Raw genomic sequence first — 23,573 nt, 5'->3', positions numbered from 1 at the left:
GAAGGGTTTGTGATGTAAATACTACCGATAATGATAATGACAGCTACTACATATCATTTAGAGAGGACTTTCTTATGCTAGGCAGAATGTTAAGCAATTTAGTAACAATAAACACTACCATGTGAATCACTGCTCTCTGCTGAGCTCTTACTGTTCTAAACACTTTGAATGTATTAGTTCATTCAATCACCCCACAACCTAATGAGGTATGTACCATTATCATACCCATTTCCCACATGGAAAAACTCAGGCACACAGATATTAAATAACCTCTTCAAGATGATATTAAATAACATCTCCAAGGAGCCATGATGTAAAACTCCAGTAATCTTAGAGTCTATGATAATCATGACTTACATACTGCCACTATATTCTCAAAGACAAACACATTTTCTGCTGTATCCTCTTACTAGCCTTCCCACACTTGTACTTACTAACCAATGGTTAAACGTTCAGCTACAAACCAGCAGGTTTTTCTTTCTTTCTTCTTTTTTTTTTTTTGCAGTTTTTGGCCGGAGCTGGGTTTGAACCCGCCACCTCCGGCATATGGGGTTGGCACCCTACTCCTTTGAGCCACAGGCACCACCCAAACCAACAGGTTTTTTTCAAATAAATTTGTCTTGCTTGAGTCTGTCACTTTGTAAATAAAATCTCAACTAGGCACTGTGAAGACGTACTAAAAAAAAAATTCTCCTTTTTTTAGGGGTGAGCAAAGAAACCCAGTGTACATGTAATTAAACAACTTGAGAAGAAGTTATCTATCAATTTACCAACAAGTGCAAGTACTATGATTATGTAAATGCCAAGGAAAGACATGATCAGAAAGGGGAGATAAAAAGGGGAAATTTCTGGGGAAAAGAGTCATATGCTGAAGAGGAGGAAGGCATGGTAAGGAGAAGAGAAGACACAGGAGTCCCAAAAGAAGAACCGCCATTTAACAACTGCTAATTAATAAGGGAGTCAGCCGACTGAGAACCTTGAAGAGTGGAATTGATGAATATGATATAAAAGAAGATAAACAGGCTCTCCCTGGGTGAAGTATCCTTGCTTACTGCAGGTATGCACAATCAGTAGAACATAGAACATTGGTCTTCTCCAAATTAGAAACTCTGGTAACAGCTTATACTCTTAGGCACCTTCCAAATACAACACTGTAATAGGAATTCCATAATTTCTTTCTGAGAATACCACTTTCTGAAGAACTGAGACAGAAAACTATTAAGGCATTCCAACACAACCCTGAGCTCTAATTTAAAATATCCGAATGTCAACACTCAAAAAGAGTGTCCAAAATTCTACAGACATCTTCTGTAGGGAATATGTTAGAATTATGCTAAATAAAGACTTAAAATACAAGTAAGCAGAATGTCTATGTTAGTAAAATGACTTACTTTGAGATGTTTACATAAGCAATAGCCACAGGACAAAATGAGTTCAATCTAAGGCTAAGTAGTGCTATGATGATGAAGTTGAGAGTGAATCTGGGGCTATGCAGAAATACTTCAAGTTTTATCACATCACTCAGCAGCCATAGGATGGATCAGACTACACAATCATACACCTCACCTTGGGAATCCAGGAATTTTGTCAAATGCCTTCAAATTATGCTTACATTCATTCCAGCCAAGCCTGTAATGGGCTCATTTAACCAATTTGGATCCATGAAATAGAATTGCAGAGCAATATCTATGTATCCAGAGAATGGGAAAGAGAATAGAAGGTCATGAACCAGCTATAGCAGAAACTTTGCTACAGGGGAAATTTCTTTGGTAAAAAGAGGCCACTTTTTTGGAGAAAAAGTTCCCCAACCCCCTCAATTTCCTTTCTCCTGTCTTTGAACAAAGGAAGAAAGGCAAAAATCATTATATCTCAGTGCACATAAATAAAAACTAGGAGCTCATTTGTATACACTCCCATCTGTGAAGTCATAGTTAAACAAAGAATCAGAGGGAAACTAGAAAAAAAATTATTATTATTATAATTTTTATTTTTGAGACAGAGTCTCACTCTGTCACCCAGGATAGAGTGCCCTGGCGTCAGCCTAGCTCACAGTAACCTCGAACTCCTGGGCTCAAGCAATCCTCCTGACTCAGTCTCCCGAGTAGCTGAAACTACAGGTGAGTGCCACAATACCCAGCTAATTTTTCTAGTTTCAGTAGAGATGGGGTCTTGCTTTGCTTAGGCTGGTCTTGAACTCTTGAGCTTAAGGGATCCTCCCTCCTTGGCTTCCCAGAGTACTAGGATTATAGGTATGAGCCACCATACCTGGCCAGGGAACTAGAAAAATTTATAGCGGTAAGTTTCTTTTCTTTTTTTTTTTTTTTTTATTGTTGGGGATTCATTGAGGGTACAATAAGCCAGGTTACACTGATTGCAATTGTTAGGTAAAGTCCCTCTTGCAATCATGAGCAGTAAGTTTCTTATAACAGAATTCATGGCAATGACATACCAAGGTTACTAGTTATTTTAGGGTGATTTCAAACTTGATGTTTTTACTCTGTATTTTGACTACACTTTGCACTTCTAGCAAATTCACTTCAGCATTCCTAGTAACCTATCAATGTCTGTTTTTCAGTCTTCTTCGAGTCTTTCTGGCTCCTGTACTACTTACTGGGTTAAAATAAAAACTTTGGCATGTGTTCATTTTCTATTTGTAAAAGGGTCACAATTTTACCTTATTGAAAATTATCTTTTAACATGGGTAAAAGCTGCAGAAGAAAGAGAAATACCAAACTGTTTATAACAGTGAGCAATAAACAATCACAGAATTATGTGCTTTGAAAATCTTTGTTTTAGTGCCTTCTCTATATCTAGAAACATGAAGACATGAAGAGTAACTTGGTTGTGAAAGTTTGAAAAGGAGAGAAGAGGCGGAGGGGAACAGAGGGGAGGGGAGAGAAAGAAGGGGAGAAGAAGGGAGAGGAGAGAAGGGGAGAAAATCAAATTCTAACGTGAATCTCTCTCTCATCTGCAGAATGTCTGGTTCTAAGCCTGTGCACTATATGATCTACTATTTTGTCTAAAACAGTCTTGGGTTTGGAATATTCAGGCACCACAGCAGATAACCTGGAGGTAGGGAGTCCAGACAATGAAGTCAGGGCACAGAGTCTAGCCCTTTTTGGGGAGTGTCCCAACTCTGCAACTCAAAGCCTCTGAGGAAACGTTTCATCAGATGACTTGGAGAAGACAAGGCTGTTTTTGCCTCCCTTACACTTCCCTCCTTGTAACAAAAACACACTGCCTAGCACCAGACTCCCCAAGGAATCACATAACTTCAGAGGTTTACTAGGTAGTACCCAGCACTTCATTGGAAAGATGATGGGTACTCAGTAACCTTCTTGATCATTCCAAAGTCCTGAACAATTTTTTCTTACCTTACCAACTAAAGAAATGAGATACCATGTACTAATAAATTTGGTGCCCTACAAAAGGAACACAACTCAGTCAAAATGTGGGTTAAAATCTGTAAAAGGAGGTACTTAAAGTCAACTACCAATGATCTTAAAAAATTCCCATGGTAATTATAAATGCTTCCAAATGTATGGGATGCTCCTGTGGGAACTCTACTAGCCAGCAGCTAGTGTGGGAATGAAGCTCCAGCCCCAGGCCACCCTTGCAGTTATAGACACTCAGCAGGCAGAACCACAGCCTTGACCTTGTGCCATCTGTACAATAACTGCAGTTGGCACAAGATATAAATGAGAACCTCATGCAGGGCCAAAGAGAGTTAAGAAAGGGAAAGGCTATAAAAAATGAGGTGGTGGCTCATGCCTATAATTCTAGCCCTTTGAGAGGCTGAGGAGGGAGCATCACTTGAGGCCTTAAGTTAGAGGTCAGCCTGGGCAACACAGAGTGATCCTGTCTCTATCAGAAAAATCTTATAAAAAACAATAGCTGGGTGTCGTGGCGCACACCTATGCTACCTGGGAGGCTGAGGCAGGAGATCGCTGGAACCCAGCAGTTTAAGAATGCAGTGAGTTACTGCATTTTGACTTGGGCAAAAAAGTGCGAGACTCTGTTTTAAAACAAAAACAAAAATAGCACAAAACACTTAGAGATTAAAAAGAACAGAGATGCAGCTGAAATGAACTTTAGATCTATAGAATAAAAAGGAAACTAAACTAAGGGGCCAGAAGAAATAAGGAAAACTGAAATTTAACACAGACCTAACTTGCAAAGCCCCTGGGTGATTCTATTGCTTTTACCTTCCTGGCATCTATTGGGAAAACCACTCTTTTCTGTTTTTAATTATCTTTAGCCAAAAAGAGTACTAATTCTTTTCATATTCTTCCATCAAAGCCCAAGTCCCTAAGTAGCTAAGGAAAGGTAACTCCCTTTAAGAGGACTGCTTTAGGAATTTCAAGGAAAGAGCAGTGTTATAACCATAAATCAAAGGAAGAAATCAGGAGGAGAGTCTAGGAAATATCCTACCCTATCTGTCTATCTCTAGATACCTCTTGTCTATCTATCTACTCTCATTAGCTAACTATTTTAAAGGAACACTTTCATCCTTCATATTTGCACTGGTCAACTCTTTAAGTCTTCATTTCATGACTCACTTCATCTCATGAGTAACAGGGCCCCCCAAAGTGCGACCTCCTTCCTTTGCATCCCCCAGACGTAACTGTTGGATCACCCCAGGCCACAGCTTTGGCATATTTTTCTCAGTAATACCATGAATCTACAATGAAATCAGTCGTGGAAACAGAAGGTTATTAAAAAGTTAGTGTGTAACATGAGCAAGAAACCAAGTAGCAACATCATCAATTTCTTTTTTTTTTTGTAGAGACAGAGTTTCACTTTATTGCCCTCGGTAGAGTGCCGTGGCATCACACAGCTCACGCAACCTCCAACTCCTGGGCTTAGGCGATTCTCTTGCCTCAGCCTCCCAAGTAGCTGGGACTACAGGCGCCGGCCACAACACCCGGCTTTTTTTTTTGTTGCAGTTTGGCCAGGGCTGGGTTTAAACTCGCCACCCTCGGCATATGGGGCCGGCGCCCTGCTCACTGAGCCACAGGCACCGCCCTTTTTAGTCTCACTTTATCACCCTCGGTACAGTGCCATGGTATCACAGCTCACAGCAATCTCCAACTCCTGGGTTTAGGCGATTCTCTTGCCTCAGCCTCCCGAATAGCTGGGGCTACAGGCGCCCGCCACAGCGCCCGGCTATTTTTTGTTGTTGTTGTTGCAGTTTGGCCAGGGCTAGGTTTGAACCCGCCACCCTCGGTACATGGGGCCGGTGCTCTACTCACTGAGCCACAGGTGCCGCCCGCAATATCATCAATTTCTAAGGGAGCATGGTAGCAGTTAAGAGAAAGAAAGATCGATAGATAAAGAGAGTAAATAGTGTAACAATGAAATAAACAGGTGAGTTGTCAGAACTATATGTATGAAAAGGGAGAATACTCTTATATTAAAAAAAAAAAATCCCCATTCTGAGACTTTCCGAATAAGATTGAAGTGGATACTGGTCTAGGCCCTATCTTCTTTTTGTGCTGTCAACAAAGAAACAAACATCCTAACCCTTCATGCACAGAGGAAAGAGACGGTGACAGGAGGGAGAACTCAAATAGACACTCTCACTCCCCAGGTACAAATGGAGAAGGAAGAGGAGTGGGGGTAAAGGAGGAAATCAGCACTCGCAGGGATGGCTGCAGCCTGAGGAGGGGGGAGCTCGCTCTAATCTCAGAACCATAATTGATTTGTCTGATCTACCAAAACAGTAAGACAAGCACCAGCCCTATTTTATTGCCTGTTTTACACTGTGTATCTGCAAGAGATCGTATTTATTACAGAGCGGGCTATAGCAAAAACAATAATAAACCTAAGATAAAGAGCAGCTGAGAAATCTAAGATAAAGAACACTGACATACACATTCTAACTTTTTCTGTGAGAGCAAGGGAGGTAGTTGAGACAGGATCAGGAAAAAACAAAACCAACTAATAATGAAAACATGGGTATAAAAAGAGAAGCAGTCACTGCAGAATCATCCTCCAAAGCGCATCAGGTCAACTACCCAGCTGGTCAAATTCTCAGTTGGTTCTCCATACATAGGAATATCCTGGCCCGAACGAAAACCAGACTATTACAGAAATGACAGCACCGGCTGGTACCTGTAATAGCTCACTTCCTATACCTTCAGAAACTGGAAATAAAGAACAGCTAACTTCTTCAGGATCTGAGTTACCAGTTTGGCAGTAAGTACTTTTCTTCCTTAGTGCTTTCCCTGAAAATAAGTGTAAAATATGCAAATAGACCGAGTTTTATCAAAGTCCCAGATCAGTGATTTTCAACTGGCGTGCTGTGAAAAATTGTTAAAGATCATTAAATTATTTTACAAAGAAGTTTAAAGCACATTGAGTATATTCTTTTTAAAATTAACATAATTTAGGTGTGCTGTGGAAGTTTAACTATAGGTTCAAGTGTGCTGTGACTAGATAAACGGGCTTTTGCTCAGTTGGTGTTACGTGCAGATGTGCTGTCCATCTTATGGAAGACACAACACTCAGCTGACACTAACCTAAAAAGCCATCTATAACAACAAAAAGCCTTGCTAGTTTTAGCTACTGTGGAGGCTGGTGTCTCACCTGCCAAGGCAGGCCAGCAACCTCCCACTCCAGTGCCTGGATTACTTACTTCTCACAATATGCAGTCAGCCAAGCAGGTCTTGCACTTGTTAAATTTCCACACAAATGCATTTTGGGGGCGAGGGAAAGAGGAGGAGGAAACAGCCTCACTCTATTGCCTCAGGTGCAGTGCAGTAGCCTCATCATAGTTCACTGCAATCTCTCTCTTTTTTTTTTTTTTTGTAGAGACAGAGTCTCACTGTACCGCCCTCGGGTAGAGTGCTGTGGTGTCACACGGCTCACAGCAACCTCTAACTCTTGGGCTTACGCAATTCTCTTGCCTCAGCCTCCCAAGCAGCTGGGACTACAGGCGCCCACTACAACACCCAGCTATTTTTTTTTGTTGTTGCAGTTTGGCAGGGGCTGGGTTTGAACCCGCCACCCTCGGCATATGGGGCCGGTGCCCTACTCACTGAGCCACAGGCGCTGCAATCTCAAACCCCTAGGCTCAAGTAGTCTTCCTGCCTCAACCTCCCAAGAAGCTGGGACAACAGGCCCACCATGCTGAGATACTTTTTTTTTTTTCTATTTTTGGTGCAGATGGGTCTTGCTTTTGCTCAAGCTGGTCTTGAACCCCCGACCTCAAGCGATCCTCCCACCTCAGCCTCTCAGAGGCTAGGATTATAGGCATGAGCTACTGCACCAGGCCTATACAAAAGTATTTTAAGGAAAGAGAAGAGATATGGAGAATGAGTAGAAACTCAATTCTTAAAAGAGGCAGTTAACACAACAACAAAATTATAGGTTATTTGCCTCACAACAATGATATAAGCTCTTCCATATGGCACATTTTTTGAGCGTTTAGGGGATAAAATGCCTTTTTTTTTCTGTACAAGGATATATACCAGGGTAGAAAAGAGGATGGTGGGAGGTATTAGGCATGAATACCAGTTCATAGTAAATTATTTTGGCAGTATGTTGTTTATTCTGTCAGCTCACAAAAACCTTCATTTACCATGACCTACAACTAAAAGGGGGGTCGATCTAGACCAGTGGGGAACACAGCTGAAGATTACAAAAAGATTAAGAAGCCTTTATAAAAACATTACATTTGTGTATCCCATGCTGCCTTTTCCCCAGGTGTTTATTCTTCATCAGGCTATAAGCTGTTTGCCTGTCTGACCCCACATGCCAACCTGTCTCTCAGATAGTGAAATGGCCAGCATGGTTTGGAAAGCATAAAACTCATACATCTCACTTAAATGGGATGAGGGCACCCAGCACCCACACACAAACTTAACACTATGATGGAAATAAGGGAGGTTATAAGGGGGAAAAAGACAAAACTCCTCTTTTGCAGAGGTCAGAAAAGACTGCAATCTTAGCTGAATAATTTGTGATTCAGGCAGCAAGGTCATATCTGACATCTATTTAAAATTGAATAGCTTTTTCACTTTCAGTCTCCCACTTGTTCAAGCTTTCCTCTTTTATTTATGTGGTGACTGAGAGAAATTTAACTGGCACTTATTTTTAAATAACATAAGAGTAAGCCAATTCGCCAATATCCAGATAGATATGAAACTAAGCAATAGATTATGGGAGAGTTGGTGGAGTAGGCATAAACAACAACAACGAAATGAAGACAAGTTTCACAAGACCTAAAACTACCAAGAACAGAACAAAGGAATAAAAAAGCACCAGAAAGCCTCAAAGTAAAAGGCAGCACAAGACTGAAAGACAGCAACAAGATCTTTAGGACACTACAATGGCAGGTGCTATCCAGCCCCGAGGCAGGTACACCTCAACTTCAAAAACCTTCTTAGAGTCCTTCACCTAATTGCCAGTAGGAAATGGAAGCAAGAACATGAACTTGTGCAGGACAAAAGAAAGCACCAATCTCCAAGGTTGAATTCAGCTCCCCCTGGAGGGCAGCTCTTTAGGTAAACTTCTGGATGAGCATTCTTGGCCCTTTCATGGAGAAGCCTGCATTATGTTTTCCAAAACAAGTATTTATGACTTTTTTCCTATAGTTGAACAGCCAAAAAATGGCCCTCTGATTACTACAACATCTTTACCAAAAGAACATTAAGGAAAGTATTGCTGAGAATGCCACAGTGCTCACATATTAAAGTAAATAATACACTTGTATGTAAAGAGTAACTAGCTGGGTAAGCCACAGAGAAAATGGGTCGAATAACATTGCACTGGGTGAGTCACACCTGTTAAAAATGAGCCTTAGCAGATACACCATAGTCACCTGTGGTCAAAGGCCATTAACTATAGGTTTCTGAACTCAGAATTCTAAGCCACAAAGAATGTGTATTACTGTACATCACCCACCCAGCAGAGGCCCCGACTTCTTCACTAATGCATGGTAGGTAAACACTGTTTAACTTATGAGTGTGTGACCATAGAGGAAAAAAAAGTTCATTAGAGTCCCACTGCTTAAAATTAGCATGGTACTACTAAATCTAGGTAAGGGTGAGCTGGCCAGACACATTTGTAATAAGCAAACACCAGGAACAACAGAAAAAGCCTCAGCCAGGCCTGGGCACACAACATAACAAGATAATATGCTCTAATTCATCACTGCTGTGGGCTATGGTAAGCTCTGGAAGCTTTTGTTTATACTAGTGTTTTCTTCTCAGTGCCCCAGGCAAATTCTCTGAGTGTCCAACCTAAGATTTACTAGCCTTCCTTCTTCGTCTTCCCCGGGCTACGTGGTCTTCCCTACCCTTGACACATACCTGATCCCTTCCTTAACCATTAACGACTATAAGACTTGAAATAAATGGTGTGTCTCAGGAACAGAGGGTGCCTTCCCTGGCCACCTAATCAAAATCCTGTACCACTCACTATCCCCTTAGCTGGTTTTATTTCTTTTCACAGCAGCTGTCACCACCTGACATGGCAATTCTCTCCCTTTCCCACTTGAATGTAGGGACTTTATCAGTTTTCTTCATTGTTACAGTCTCAGGGCCTAGAGCAATTCCTGGCACACAGCAGGCACACAAACACTTATGGAATAAATGAATAGACTCATCCAACTAACAAGGGGATCTATTCAGCCAAAAGAGATCCTAAATGTGTAAGAGTAAAGCAAAGCCCTTTCTGCTAAACAGTCATCTGGACACAGCGGTTGGGGAACTTCATTTGTGTTATGAATTCTTCTATATAATCTACATATGTTATTGCAAAGGCTTTTCTCCATTCTCTCCTATTTATTACAGGCAAGGTGAAGAAAAATAAGTCATGAGGATATCATGATGAATTCTTACACTTGTTCTAAAAATCTATACTAGATTGTCTACTCCTAAGACTTCCCACTCACAGTAAGGATTAAACAGGTATTAAAAAATGGGTATTCTGATTCTGCCTTGGGAAGAGAAAAAAAGGGGGGAGGGTAATTTTATTTTAACTGGGAAGAAGTACCTCTAACTACAAAATACAGTAATAAAAAATATAAAGATTGCCGGCTCGGCACCCACAGCACAGTGGTTACGGTGCCAGCCACATGCACCGAGGGTGGAGGGTTCGAATTTGGCCCGGACCTGCTAAACAATAATGACAACTGCAACAACAACAACAACAAAATAGCTGGGCATTGTGGTGAGCACCTGTAGTCCTAGCTACTTGGGAGGCTGAGGCAAGAGAATTGCTTAAGCCCAAGAGTTTGAGGTTGCTGTGAGCTATGACGCCACAGCACTCTACCTAGGGTAACATAGTGAGACTCTGTCTCAAAACAAACAAACAAAAAAATAGATTGTCACAGACTTGGGCATCAGTTCAGGCAGAGAAATGGAATGAGGTTTTAAATTCTTCCTTTCTGGAGTCCTATTGATGCCCAAGTAGAATGCCCTGGAAAAATTCATCTTCAATGTCTGAAAGAGTGAGCTGGAGAATACACATAAGCTCTGGTCTTCAGCAAATACACAAACATGTTCTTGGAGCCTTGGAGCTCCACAGCTCCACCCAGGGACATGACTTACCCCAGATATATCTGCAACCCGGTGGATAGGCACTTCCTTCTTGCTGTGCAATCCTTTGCCATTCTTAATAGCTCTGCAAAGGAAGAAGAGAAAACTGATTACAAAATAAAAATTACAATGTTTGGAAAGGGTAGGACAGTAGGAAAATGGGAAAGTATGACTACACAAGTCACACTGTATCATGCTGAGTAGCCAGTCTGGGCAAAAGGATTTGCTGGAGGGAAGAATATAAGGCTGCTCTTCTCCTAAACCCAGTTACTTACTAGCACTTGGCTGCCAGTTGCAGCTAACCATGTGCTTTATAATCAGAGGGCTTACTTGTTTCCAAATTAAAGGCATTGTTCCAGGTACAAAAGAAGAATAAGTTGGAAGGGCATACTCCTAAGAAACAGAAGTAATAATGTTTTCTTTTAGTGTTTAATCACATGAAACATTTTAAATGCAAAATATGTAGCTAGTATTCCAATTCTAATGGAAATAAGTTCCTCCCAGGTAAAAAGATAAGGTATTCTGAATGGAGCAATAGTGTACAGAAAAGTCATTTAACACTAAGGAAAAAAATAGTAAATGCTACATAACTGAAATGAAGCCTCATTTCCGATCAGTTTTAGGTTGTAATAAAACAGAGATTTATTATTATAACCAAGGACTGTGAGACTTCACCACACACTGCATCATGGATTGGTTTGCTCCAGTCTCCCAATCCTTTGAGTGGGAGTACTTAAGCATCTCTGGGCATAATCACTAGTGTAACAATGAAGGACCAAGGAATAAAATGTGATTGGTAAATCACAGGCTCCTACACTATTAGGTAAGGCCTTCTTGTGTATACTGCCAGCCTGAAGACTCTAGTAGGGAAGAGTTTCAGAGTTTAGAGACAGAGAAATAGAGATTCAGGGTATTTCCTCTCTGTGGTTTCTGAATTCCAGAGGAAATACAGAGAAAGCTGCCCAGACCAAGGCCAAGGTCAGTCTGTGAGACCCTCACACTCGCAGCCATGTGTACCTTCTCACACTTAGGTGAAGTGTGGAGTACTTGGAGAAGTATGAAGTACCTGGAGAAGAGGACACTGCTCTGCAGGGGCTACTTTTAAGGTCATTGCTTTTTAAACCGAACGCGCATAAACCAAATGTTGTGGGTGTTGCTCAGTGCAAAATGGAACTGTCATATTTCTTATATACTTGGGTTTTTATCATCCACCTGAGCTCTTCCTCCATTTCCAGGGATCTGTCTCTCACTCCACTGACTTGAAATGCTTTTGCTTCAGAAACAACAAATAAAAGCTTTCCTTGCTGCCTAGTTTCTACTCCATGATGAGTTTCTACTCCAGAATTAACGAGAAAAAAAATCCGACCATACGTTCTCTAATTCACTCTGATGTGAAAGCTAACTCAAGTAAAGCATTTCCAAGTTCTGTGAATCCCATGGTTCCTCCTGAATATGAATCAAGGGCTTCAGCTTTAGAAATTGCACATGGATCACAATATTTCCCTTCACAATTTAGTCCAGTGATTTACCATTCAGGGATCCTGTCAATGGTCACTGACCAAGGCTGATTCTCAAAGTTTGCTCTGTGTCCCTTAGGATTTTGTAAGGTAACAGAAGAGGATGAAAGGATGGTTTATATGGGGAACCAGTGGCTAGCAGCCAACTAAGGATATCTCTTCCACCTCCCAAAGCCCAGTTTACATCTTTCCTCATGTCTTATTTCTATAACCTCCTCTGCCACCAACAGGCTCTCTCTGTTTTGCTACTGTAAACTGGAAGAAGCAACCTTACCGTGGAAGCCTCTGTGAGGCGAGGCAAGCTCCCTCCTACCCTGCCTGTGCTTCACCTCTTTCAAGGTACGCCTGCAAAACTTGCAGGTCCTATGGGCACTAAATGCCTATAGCCTTATTATCCTCTAACCAAGGACAACCAAAATAAATAGATCTGCAGGTTCTATAAACAGGTTCATGTTAGAGCACTGCTAAATTCCTGGGCTTTCCTGAGGGCTAAAGAACATCTCCTACACTACGAGGAAGAAGGAAGAAAGAACGGCCTAGGCGGTAAGCTAGGAAGCAAAGGTCCTCCAAGCAAAAGCAATGAGGTGGTAAACTATAATTCTCTTTCTTTCTGTGACCCCAAGGCAGCTCTGTACCATAAGCAGAAATCTAGGGCTTAACCAAGACTAAGCACACTGCCAGGGAAAAATAAAACACCAAAAACTGAGGCTAACAGTGTATATATGAATTTTTAAAAAAACAATAAATATCTTAAAAATTAAATTTTAATATTTTTCTTCTTTCCCCATCCCACCCCTCTTTTTCTTTTGGATAGAATCTCTCTCTGTCACGCTGAGTAGTGTGTCGTGGCATCATTATAGCTCACAAGAACCTCAAACTCTTGGGCTCAGGTGATCCTCCTGCCTCAGCTCCTGTATAGCTGGACTTACAGGCACCTGCCACAATGCTCAGCTAGTTTTTCCATTTTTAGTAGAGACAAGGTTTTGTTTTTTGCTTAGATTGGTCTGGAACTCTCAAACTCAAACAATCTACTCACTCTGGCCTCCCAGATGGTAGGATTACAGACGTGAGCCCAGCCTAAATCTTAATATTAGGGAAAAAAGGTTATTTATGTTCTGTCTGGTTTTTAGACAGATTTTTATCAGATGTTATTTGCATTCAGGCATTAATTTTGAAAAAACTTTCAAAGACTTGATTTTTTCACATAAAAGATATTGTTAAATTAGATCAATTTCCGGCACATTCAAAATATAACCGTATATACACTGAGAAATAGTTCTTACTTTTGTTAATAGAAGATAAGCAATATTGAAAGTCAACAGTAGGTAGTAAACTACCAAGTTCAAATAATGTCCATCTAGGAAGCACTCTAAAGTCATAGTGGTCCACCAGATCCAGGCTACTAAGTTTGAGGGATCTGTGAGAACTAAGCAGATTGACCTACTTCAGCTTGGGTCTTCTTCCCTGTACTGAGGTTGCTTTGGTTCTCATTCCCACATTGCTGCAGAAATGACCCTAAATGAGCCATACGCAGAAAACCTTCCTCTGCCTGCTGCAAGGCTCATGCCGCACCAAGTGATTCTCCCCGAGAGACTATCTGGTGTAGAAGCGCAGGCGTGTATCTCAAAGAGGAGAGGAGGGACAGACTTAGAGCAGCCCTTGCCAAAAGGGAGTGTCCATCTGTGTTACAGGACCATGAGGACACACATGACTGCCTGAGAAGAGTTGTACACATGGGAAATAAAATGTGGAGGTCCAGGCTCTTCTGAGAACAAGGTACGCTGCCTCGGCATTTTTCAGTGGGGCTGTCCTTTTGCATCTCACATATTCCAGTTTCTCTGGGTTAGATTAATGGAGCTCTGTCTTTGCAAAATGGAAGGGTAGGCAGACAGAAGTTTTGCTTCCACTGATACCTGCTCCACAGAGCAAACACTAACTCCCTCTCCACATTGCCTATCCCTGCAGGCCACAGCCACAGCTCTACATTCCTTTTCATTAGGCAGGGAATGAAACTCCTGACTCCTCAACTTCTCCTGCTGTGTCTGCTTAATAGCCACTTCCTCACAAAGGCAGGCTGGTGTTTAGGCTGGCCAGGAGAAAGGAACCAGCGGGGCAGAACACAGCCTGCTTCATCTCAGAAGCTTTCTTTTCCAAGATGCAGCAGTACAAAGACAGCAAAGACTACCAGGGTCGGTAACGGACAAAAATCATCACCAGCCAGGAAAAGTGAGCGGATACATCCATACAGATGCCAAGAGATGACAGGGCATCAGAGGGACGAAAATTATGCTTTCCAGGCTGCTTGTAGAAGATGCAGAACTATAAGGTGTTATAATGGGGGAGATGAACTCCATTCAAATCACTAAAAAACTGTTTTATTTAAACAGCAAAGTTTGAAATTTACATATTGACTGCCTTCCTTCTATCTAGAATAGTGATTTTCAACTGGTGTGCCACGAGAGAATCTTAGGTATGCTGCAAAAATTTTTAAAGATCATTAATTAAATTATTTTGAAAGAAGTTCAAAGCACAGTAAGTATACTCTTTTTTCCCCCATCCCCAGTTTTTGGCCCAGAGCCAGGCTTGAACCTGTCACCTCCAGTATATGGGGCCGGTGCCCTACTCCTTGGCACCGCACTCTTTATTTCACTCTTTTTCTTTCATCAACATAATTCAAGTGTGCCATGGAAATTTAACTATAGATTCAAGTGTGCTGTGAGATAAAAAAGATTGAAAACACTGGCCCAGAAGATAAAACCTACAACTCTGAAAAGGCAGATGAGGACCTTGTGAGAGCATTCCCATGGCCTCAGCACAAGAGGATTAGAATCTTCATATACACTTCAGGCAAAGGAATATAGAGTTTGCCTTCAGTTTTGTGTCTCTAACTCCACCTGAAAATCCTAAAACCAACCCTCTCTAAGCCAGAAGTTTCAGCACCACAGTAACGGTCCCTCCTATGCCAGCACAAAGACCCTGTTCTTACTGCCAGTTCGATGATGGCGGATTATTATTCTGAACAAATATTTTTATGAGTTTACAAAAAAACCCAAAGGATTTATGGTTAGATCCAACCTTATCACGATCATAAAACAGTTGTCACATCAAGAATTCTTAACCTGGGGACATAGTAAGCTTCTGCTAGGAGGCTAGAAATATCTATGAACACCCCCCTCCCAAAGTATATCTGTGAATCTTCCTGGGGAGCAGGAGCTTTCAACAGAGTTTTCACAAAAAGAACTACTTTCTCACATCAAAGAGATCTAGGAAAAATAAAGTGATAGCAGAAATGGCGAGTAACAGAGAGGTAGCGGGAGATGAAGGGACAGGGAAGGCTGTAGAGCTGAGAGAGATCAGGAGCCGCTGAACATCTCTCCTCATTTACAATCTCCTTTTAACAATGCTTTCCTGATAACTGGGGTTCAACATGTCCCTGTGTTCTGCTTTGCTTTATCTCCAACATCCAATGCCTTCTTCTTTCATAACTATGCTCCCTTAGCCCTTTTGTAATCCTCCTGGTCTAGGCCTTCACCAGTTCATTTCAAGATAACATCAGGAACATTTTAATTAGATTCATTCAATCCTTCTTGGTACTGGACACCACTTTGATTCAACATTACATAAAAATGCCGTGTAGCCTTAATTGTCATTATGGGGGGGAAGCAGAAAGAGGGACGGAGGGAGGAAGGTGGGGCCTTGGTGTGTGTCACACTTCATGGGGGCAAGACATGATTGCAAGAGGGACTTTACCTAACAATTGCAATCAGTGTAACCTGGCTTATTGTACCCTCAATGAATCCCCAACAATAAAAAAAAAATGCCATGTAGCTTCTCAATAAAAATCTACTTCATCAATTCACCCAAAACAAAGACTACCAGCCTATGAAGTAAGTGGAAATCCTATGCTTGACTTTCACGGGCTCCTACCATGTGGGTCCAAGGCATGTATTCACATAATTTCACATTACTCCCTCAAATCCAACTAGATCCATTTTCCCCATTCCCCTTCCATGCAAATGACTGATTACATGTGCCCCTTGTGCTTTTGATCCTCCTTGATCCTACCTGTCCTTTTAGGTGAATATTATAGAAGGAAAAGAGTTGTCACATATCTGTAGCCACAACTTCACGGTAATCATAAAATAGTTGTCATAGCAGAAATTCTTAATCTGGGGCCTGAGGTTGATGTCTTTGAAATTGTAATAAAATTATACACAGTATGTGAAAGACTGTATGTGTGTTATCACTTCAGTATGTAATTATAAACTACAACATACAACTTTAAATTTGCTTCATGTGATAATTTTTATTTCTATTACTGGACTATAGACCCCTTGAGGGTTAGAATTCTGTCCATAGTACTTGCTATGGTGTTTACCACAGAGTTATGTACCCATAATTATATAAACTCAGGGCCATCTTGTTCGCTTAAAGTATGCCTATAAAGCTAAATAGGCTGGATGTGGTGGCTCATGCCTGTAACTCTAATACCATAGGAGAACGAGGCAGGAAGATCCAGGAGTTTGAAACCAGAATGGATAACACAGGGAGACCTCTTTAAAAAAAAAAAAAAAGAAAGAAAGGAAAAAGGATAAGAAAACTTTGGACAAATGCCTGGTAACTGACTGACTAATGCAGAACAGTGAACACATTTCAGACTGAAGACACGGACAACACCAAAGCAACTGTATGGCAAAAGAATGAGGTTTCATGACCTGTGCTCCAGGGCAGAAAAGGTTAAAGCTTGCCCTCTGAGCAGAAACACAAGCAGTGTATCCAGAACAAAAGCATCACCTCCCACGTCAAGTTTCCTGGAACAGGAGGAGATGGGCAAGAGTCTGAGCGGCAGCGAGTGGAAGCAAAGCTCTGACCACCATAAACAATAAAACAGAACCCTAGTGGCAGGAACGTAAAGAACTCCTACTAGACAAGAAAGGAGAAACGACTCAGAAAAGAGAAAAATTAATTCCAACACAAAAGGTTAAAAAGAACAAAGACTGAAAAGCTGCTAAACTTCTAAAGTACTTCTTACTATGTTTCAGGTCACAGTAAAGAATACGGTGTTTCAGCAGGAACCAAATACAGGTATCAGTGAAACATGGCAGCAATGAACAGTTCCTTTGGCCTTTCTTCCATTGGCTCCTTGGAAGCCGGAGGAAGCAATAGGGGCCCATCAATCAAAAAAGAAGATACAGAGCAGGAGCAGGTGCAGAATGGTAGGTGGGAAAGCTAGGGTTATGTAGCTGTAATTCCAATCAAAATGAAAATCACTGATAAGAAGAAAGACAGAAAATATAGAGAGTGCATCTACTGGAAATGAGGAAATCGGGTCCTACTAGGATCAAGGGAAGGTGGGCAGACTAATGAGTCAGTAGATATAATGTGGCAATGAAGCAAATAACAGAAAACTCTAAGCTATCATCTTATCTAAAAAGCTAATATAAGGAATAAATGAAGACACATGCTATCGAGCCAGGATGACAATGGATCCTCAGTGGTAGAGAAGGGGGCAGGGAGGAATCCTGAGCTCCAGGACAGGGAACAACCAACCCAATACTGCCCCAGATTAGGATCAAAGGAATACTGCAGCTAGGTAGAAATGGTCCTGAATAGTCTATCTTCTTCAGAGGACAGGGCTTCAGGAAGGTGGAATTACTCAAAACTGTCTCAACATTGTTTCTTGTTTTATCTGTCCTGATCATAAAGTCTATCAGAAAAACATTTTGGGAAACAATGATTCACAATCCTATTACAAGATAAAGCATCCTTAACATATTTGCAGAGTGCTTATACACACTCACCCACGTAACCTTTTTTTTTGTGAGAGAGAGAGAGTCTCACTTTCTTGTCCCTGGTAGAGTACCGTGGCATCATAACTCAGAGCAACCTCAAATTCCTAGGCTCCAGCAAGCCTCTTGCCTCCGAGCCTCCCTACTAGCTGGAACTGGAGGCAACTGCCACAATGCCCAGCTATTTTTTGGAGATGGGGGGGGGTCTCACTCTTGGTGAGGTTGGTCTTAAACTCATAAGCTCAAGCGATCCACCCACCTCAGCCTCCCAGAGTGCTGAGATTACAGGTGTGAACCACTGCACCCAGCCCCACTTAAACTTTTTTTTTTCTTGAGACAGTCTCACTTTGTCGCCCTCAGTAGAGTGCCATGGCATCATAACTCACAGCAACCTCAAATTCTTGGGCTCAAGCAATTCTCTTGCCTCAGCCTCCAGAATAGCTGGGACTACAGGTGCCTGCCAAAATGCTGGCTTTTTTTTTTTTTTTTTAAGAGATGGGACCTCACTCTTGCTCAGGCTGGTCTTGAACCTGTGAGCTCAGGCAATCCACCTACCTCTGCCTCCCAGAGTGGCAGGATTACAGGCATGAGTCACTGTGTCTGGCCCCACTTACACTTTTAAGGAATTACATCACCGAGGAAAAAGTTTTACAGGCTCTTCTTTCTTTCACCAGAAACACTAGCTAAATGAAAACTTCCCTATGCTATTAATTTCTTTAAATCATTTTAAATAGCTGCAGAGTAAATCCACCATATATGGATGCATATGTCAAAACCCTCTAGTATGAGGTATTTATGTGACCATGACATTTCTACTATTACAAATAACATCACGAGGAATAACTTTTTATTTTTTTTGAGACAGAGTCTCACTATGTCGCCCTTAGTGACCTCAAACTCTTGGGCTTAATCAATTCTCTTGCCTCAGCCTCCCAAATAGCTGGGACTATAGGTGCCCACCACAATGCCTGGCTATTTTTTTTGTTGTAGTTGTCATTGTTGTTTAGCAGGCCCAGGCTGGGTTTGAACCTGCCAGCCTTGGTGGATGTGGCTGGTGCCTCAACCACTGAGGTACGGGCGGCGCCGAGTCGAGGAATAACTTTTAAACAAACTGATGGGCACTTTGCTAATTGCCTCCTTAGCATAAATCCATAGAAGTGGAACTGCTATGTCACAGGGCAAAGTAGTAGTATTTGTTTTCCATTTCCTTTAACCAAAGCAAACAAAACAGAGTATGCCTTGCCTTGTGAACTCTTTTTTGTGGATTCCCTCTGCATCCCAGGTACCCATATGTATCTTCACTTTTGCAATTATTTACAATATTTTCCTGTCAACCAAATCACCACTGGATCATGCTTTTTGTTTTTATCTCCCAATACCTGATAAAATATGTTACTGTAACATTAACAAATCAGTTATAGAAAATGTTAATGTGTCTTTTGCCTTTGTGACATTCAGTTTGGAAAATCATTTTCCAATGTGAGGTACATTCACCTGGACCTACTGGAAAAAATTCATTGCCATTCTCTAGAGATTTGGCTCTCTGAACTTGATATAAAAGCAAGAGGAATGGGAAGTAATCCTTCTCAACTTCTGGGCCCAACGCTGGAGAGGGAGGAGTTGGAGGAGTCAGAAGCAGCTTAGTGTAGAACAGAAACACATAAGGGAATTTACAAGATATTTAGATGCAAAAGTCTTGCAAATGAAAAAGCTATGAAGTAGATTTACCACTCACAAGCCCCTATAAAATTCTGTGCATTGACGTATCAGTGATTAATTATTAGAACTATAGTCTTCCTGAGAGATTTCTAAGGATTAGAGGAGGAGAAAAAGGATAGGGATATGCCTAAAAAAGACTCTGCTCTTCATCCCACTCATCCACCTGACACTGCAGATGAACCAAAGCAAGCAAGCAAGTAAGCACTGCAACACTCAACATGATTTCACATTAAATTAACCAAGAGCTGGTGGAAGCTACTCATAAGGATTGAATTAAGGAGCCGTGAATGCAGAGTATGAGGCAGGGGAAAGAGACAGAAGTCAAGGGGAATAAATAGCCAGGACATAATATAGAAATCCAAAGCTGGTCCACTCCATGCTTGCCCTCTGTTACTTGCAGACATGACTTATACAGATTATTGTAGTACACATTAAATGGTTAATCTGGTAAAAAAGGACACAAACTGGTTTCACAGTGGTCAGGAAATGTTTAGGGCAATGCCTCTCAAAATTTAGTGTGCATCCAAATCACCTGAAGAACACGTGGAAAGAGGCTGAGCTGGGAGGGAGGGATGGCAGCCAAGAATTCACATTTCTAACAAGTTCTCAAGTGACAATGATGCTGCTGGTTTATAAAGTCAAGTAATAAGACATTCAAGAAAGTCAAGGGTGAAGAATTATCACTTTATTGCTACAACTTACTTTAGATTGAAATGCTATTCCCAGTATAAGCCAAATGTATCAAATATTTTGGGGTTGTGTGAAAAGGGGCAAAAGCCTCTTTACCAAAAGAATAGTGAAATGGGAAAGAGTGACAAGGTGCTCTGGAAAGATAAGGGCATAGCTGAACATATTTTGGGAGGTGGTGTTTCGCAGGACACAGTCACAACCAAATCATCTAGTAAGGTAAGTCTAGAAAAATTTTCTCTGAAGGAATACAACCAGTGCAGACTAATACTACAGAAAAGATAAGGCAAAGAGGATTTCTTCCCACCAGTTCATCACTTGACTGTGACTTGTAGAACTACTCATTGCCTGGTATGCAAGAGAGCAAATAAAGCTAAAATCTCCAACTAAACCCCAGGCCCCTCACACTAGTCAGCAAGTAAAGAACTGGGGGAGGGGAGGGTAGAGAAGGATAGAATGGAGGGAGTGAACAGATCCTCTTAATATCCTGAAGGAGAAAACTATTTGGAAATGGAGACATTATACAGCTCTCCAGAAGTGGCCATTTGTGCTGCCTTAAATGCAGATTGATTACTGCTATTTGGATGTTGAGTGCATCATCTTTTCTGAAGAAAGGGAAAAGCTAAATTTCCCCACATTCAGCTGCATCGTCAAATCACATCCCACACCAGCTCTTTTAGCGCATTTTCCTGTTATCACATCCACTTGCAATAACTGATCTTCCCTACTCCTCAACAGTGACCCCCCCCACCACCACTGACTTGTGCTGGATCCAACCAGCAACCTCATGACCATGGCACCTAACTCCATGTCCAAAATATAGTGTGGGAGGGGTGCATTTCCAGAGTTAAGAAAGAAAGGAGGCCATTAGAATATTTAAGAGAAAGGCCAGTCTCCTTGCTCTGTGCTGGCTTCCAACCTGTAGCAGCATGATGTAATGCCTCTGGGTGAAGAGGGCAAGCGATAAGTCACCCAACTCCTGCTCCCTGTCATGCTCAAGCTAAAATTCCAACAACACCCTGGTGTTACAGGAATCTATGATTAAACTTCAAGTAAAAGCTCTGTTTTTTCACAGTACTCAATAGGATCTAGTTTTATTCAGAAAGAATTTTCACTTGTTGAGGTCATTAGTTTGAGAAATCTTGCTTTATTTAAAGCTGCACCATTAAACCACTGAGAAGATAAGAAGAGAGGCTGGGCAGAAAAGATGAATTTCAGAGAGATGCTCTCATGGGAAAATTTAATAGAAATGAAAAATGGAATATAAAAGATGTTAAGGCAAGCAGAGTTAAAAATAAAGTGGGAGAAAAGAGGAAGGGCTAAGAAAACAGGCAAGGAAAGAGAAGAAATAGGAAAAATAGCAATATCCAGAGGTACTATTAAAATTACTTAATCTATGATCCTCTGAGATCACATGATTTGTAAAGGGTTGTATCTATTATCTTTTTGTTCAGCGCTATTATCCCCAATGAAGGGGACCCAAGACACACTCAAGAAAATGAGAATAAAGAGAAGACATGAATGCAAAGCCATCAGATGCAACATAAACCAGGCTTGAATAACTATTCCTGACAGAGGAAAATGATTTATTTGAGAACTGATTAACCATGTAATCTACACCACATGATAGGATACACACACACACACACACACATATATATATACACATATATACAATAGTTTTAAAATTTCAGAACACACACAAATCCAATGCTAATATTCTCAGTGGACTGGTGCAGAAAGAAATGAAACCTGCTTCTTCCTGTCAAGATACTTAATAAATTAGAACTGTGTCAAACCAGTATACTGACCTCTTCCATGTAAGAGTCCTAAAGAAATATCTTTTAATGTGTCAATAGAAAGTGCTGGCAAGTAACTCTACACATAAGCTCATATCCAGTATTTGAATGCCAGTAAAAGTGAAGATACATATATGAAATACCCTGATGATTTTTTTTAAAGGCATAGTAACTTTTTTCCCTCATTTATTGAAATTTTATGGGAAAATCTTCCCTATAAATCAGGAAAAGGTAAAGCTCCTCTGGCTAAGTCAAGAGTGGAAGTCCAAGAGCACATGTTCTCAGTGGTATCAAAAGTATTTCAGTGAAACTGCAAAATATAAATATATAGAAATGAGAAAGCCCAACCTGGCCCCTAATAACTAAATCACCAAGAGAGATACATGATTAAAACTGCATTCCTCGGTCAGGTGTCACGATTGTCATCCTACAACTCAGGGAGGCCGAGCCTGGGGGATCCCTTGAGTTCAATATTAGCCTGAGCAAGAGCGAGACCCTGTCTCTACAAAAACTAGAAAATTTAGCCAGCTTGCTGGTGGGCGCCTGTATTTAGGCCCAGCTATTTGAGAGGTTGGGGCAGGAGGATCACTTGAACCCAGGAGTTTGAGGTTGCTGTGAGTGAGGCTGATGCCCTAGCACTCTAGCCAGGCTAACAGTGACACTCTGCCTCAAAAACAACAACAAAAAAACTGCATCCCTTTTATTTATTTATTTATTTTTTGGCCTGGGCTAGGTTTGAACCCGCCACCTCCGGCATATGGGGCCGGCACCCTACTCCTTGAGCCACAGGGTTGCCCATGCATCACTTTTAATAATGACCACTGATGCCAGTCTAGGAAAGAGTGATCAACAAGTTTCTAGCCTTTTTTTTTTTTTTTTTTTTGAGACAGTCTCGAACTGTTGCCCTGGGTAGAGTGCTATGGCATTATAGCTCACAGCAACCTCCAAATCAGGCTCAAGCAAGCCTCTTGCCTCAGTTTTTCTATATTTTAGTAGAGATGGGGTCTTGCTTTTGCTCAGGCTGGTCTTGAACTTGCTTGTGAACTCAAGCAATCCACCCACTGCGGCCTCCCAGAGTGCTAGAATTACAGGTGTGAGAAAACCACACTGGGCCAAGTTTCTAGCCTTTTGATCAAAGTCTGTGATAGAAATGACAGCACAGATTTCTTAGATGTTCAAACAAAGAGAAGCTTTTGAAAGGAAGGTGACCTCAGTCACACTGACAAAAAGTAACAGATTGATTGGTACTTATGGGGTTCAGAGATTGGAGATGTAGAAGTAAGGCAGGAACACTAATATTTCGGGCTTGCTCAATCAGAAAAATGAGCCCTTAAGGGGACCAGGAAAAGAGGGAGCTACGGCAAAGCTGAGAGAAGGGCAGGTCCATGTGTGCCTCTAAAAGACAGAGGACAACCACGGATTTCTGAATCTGCAGTGTGCAAGGCAAGAAACAGAATACAAACGAAAAGATAAGACACAGTCTGCCCTTTTCTCTTCTGAGATAACCCTAACCTCATT

At 41.4% G+C, this 23,573-nt stretch overlaps 1 protein-coding gene across 1 annotated transcript in view; it reads right to left on the bottom strand.

Annotated features, from left to right (window-relative positions):
* SND1 (staphylococcal nuclease and tudor domain containing 1) overlaps positions 1-23,573 on the bottom strand; it is a 486,203-nt gene that overhangs the window by 184,503 nt on the left and 278,127 nt on the right. The window contains exon 14 of the mRNA XM_053553506.1: positions 10,557-10,629. Within this exon, the coding sequence (XP_053409481.1) occupies positions 10,557-10,629 (73 nt within the window). The remainder of the gene's footprint in view (positions 1-10,556; positions 10,630-23,573) is intronic.

The sequence above is a fragment of the Nycticebus coucang genome, chromosome 11, assembly GCF_027406575.1.
Source record: "Nycticebus coucang isolate mNycCou1 chromosome 11, mNycCou1.pri, whole genome shotgun sequence".
Taxonomy (NCBI): domain Eukaryota; kingdom Metazoa; phylum Chordata; class Mammalia; order Primates; family Lorisidae; genus Nycticebus; species Nycticebus coucang.
This window is presented reverse-complemented; position numbering and strand designations above follow the sequence as displayed.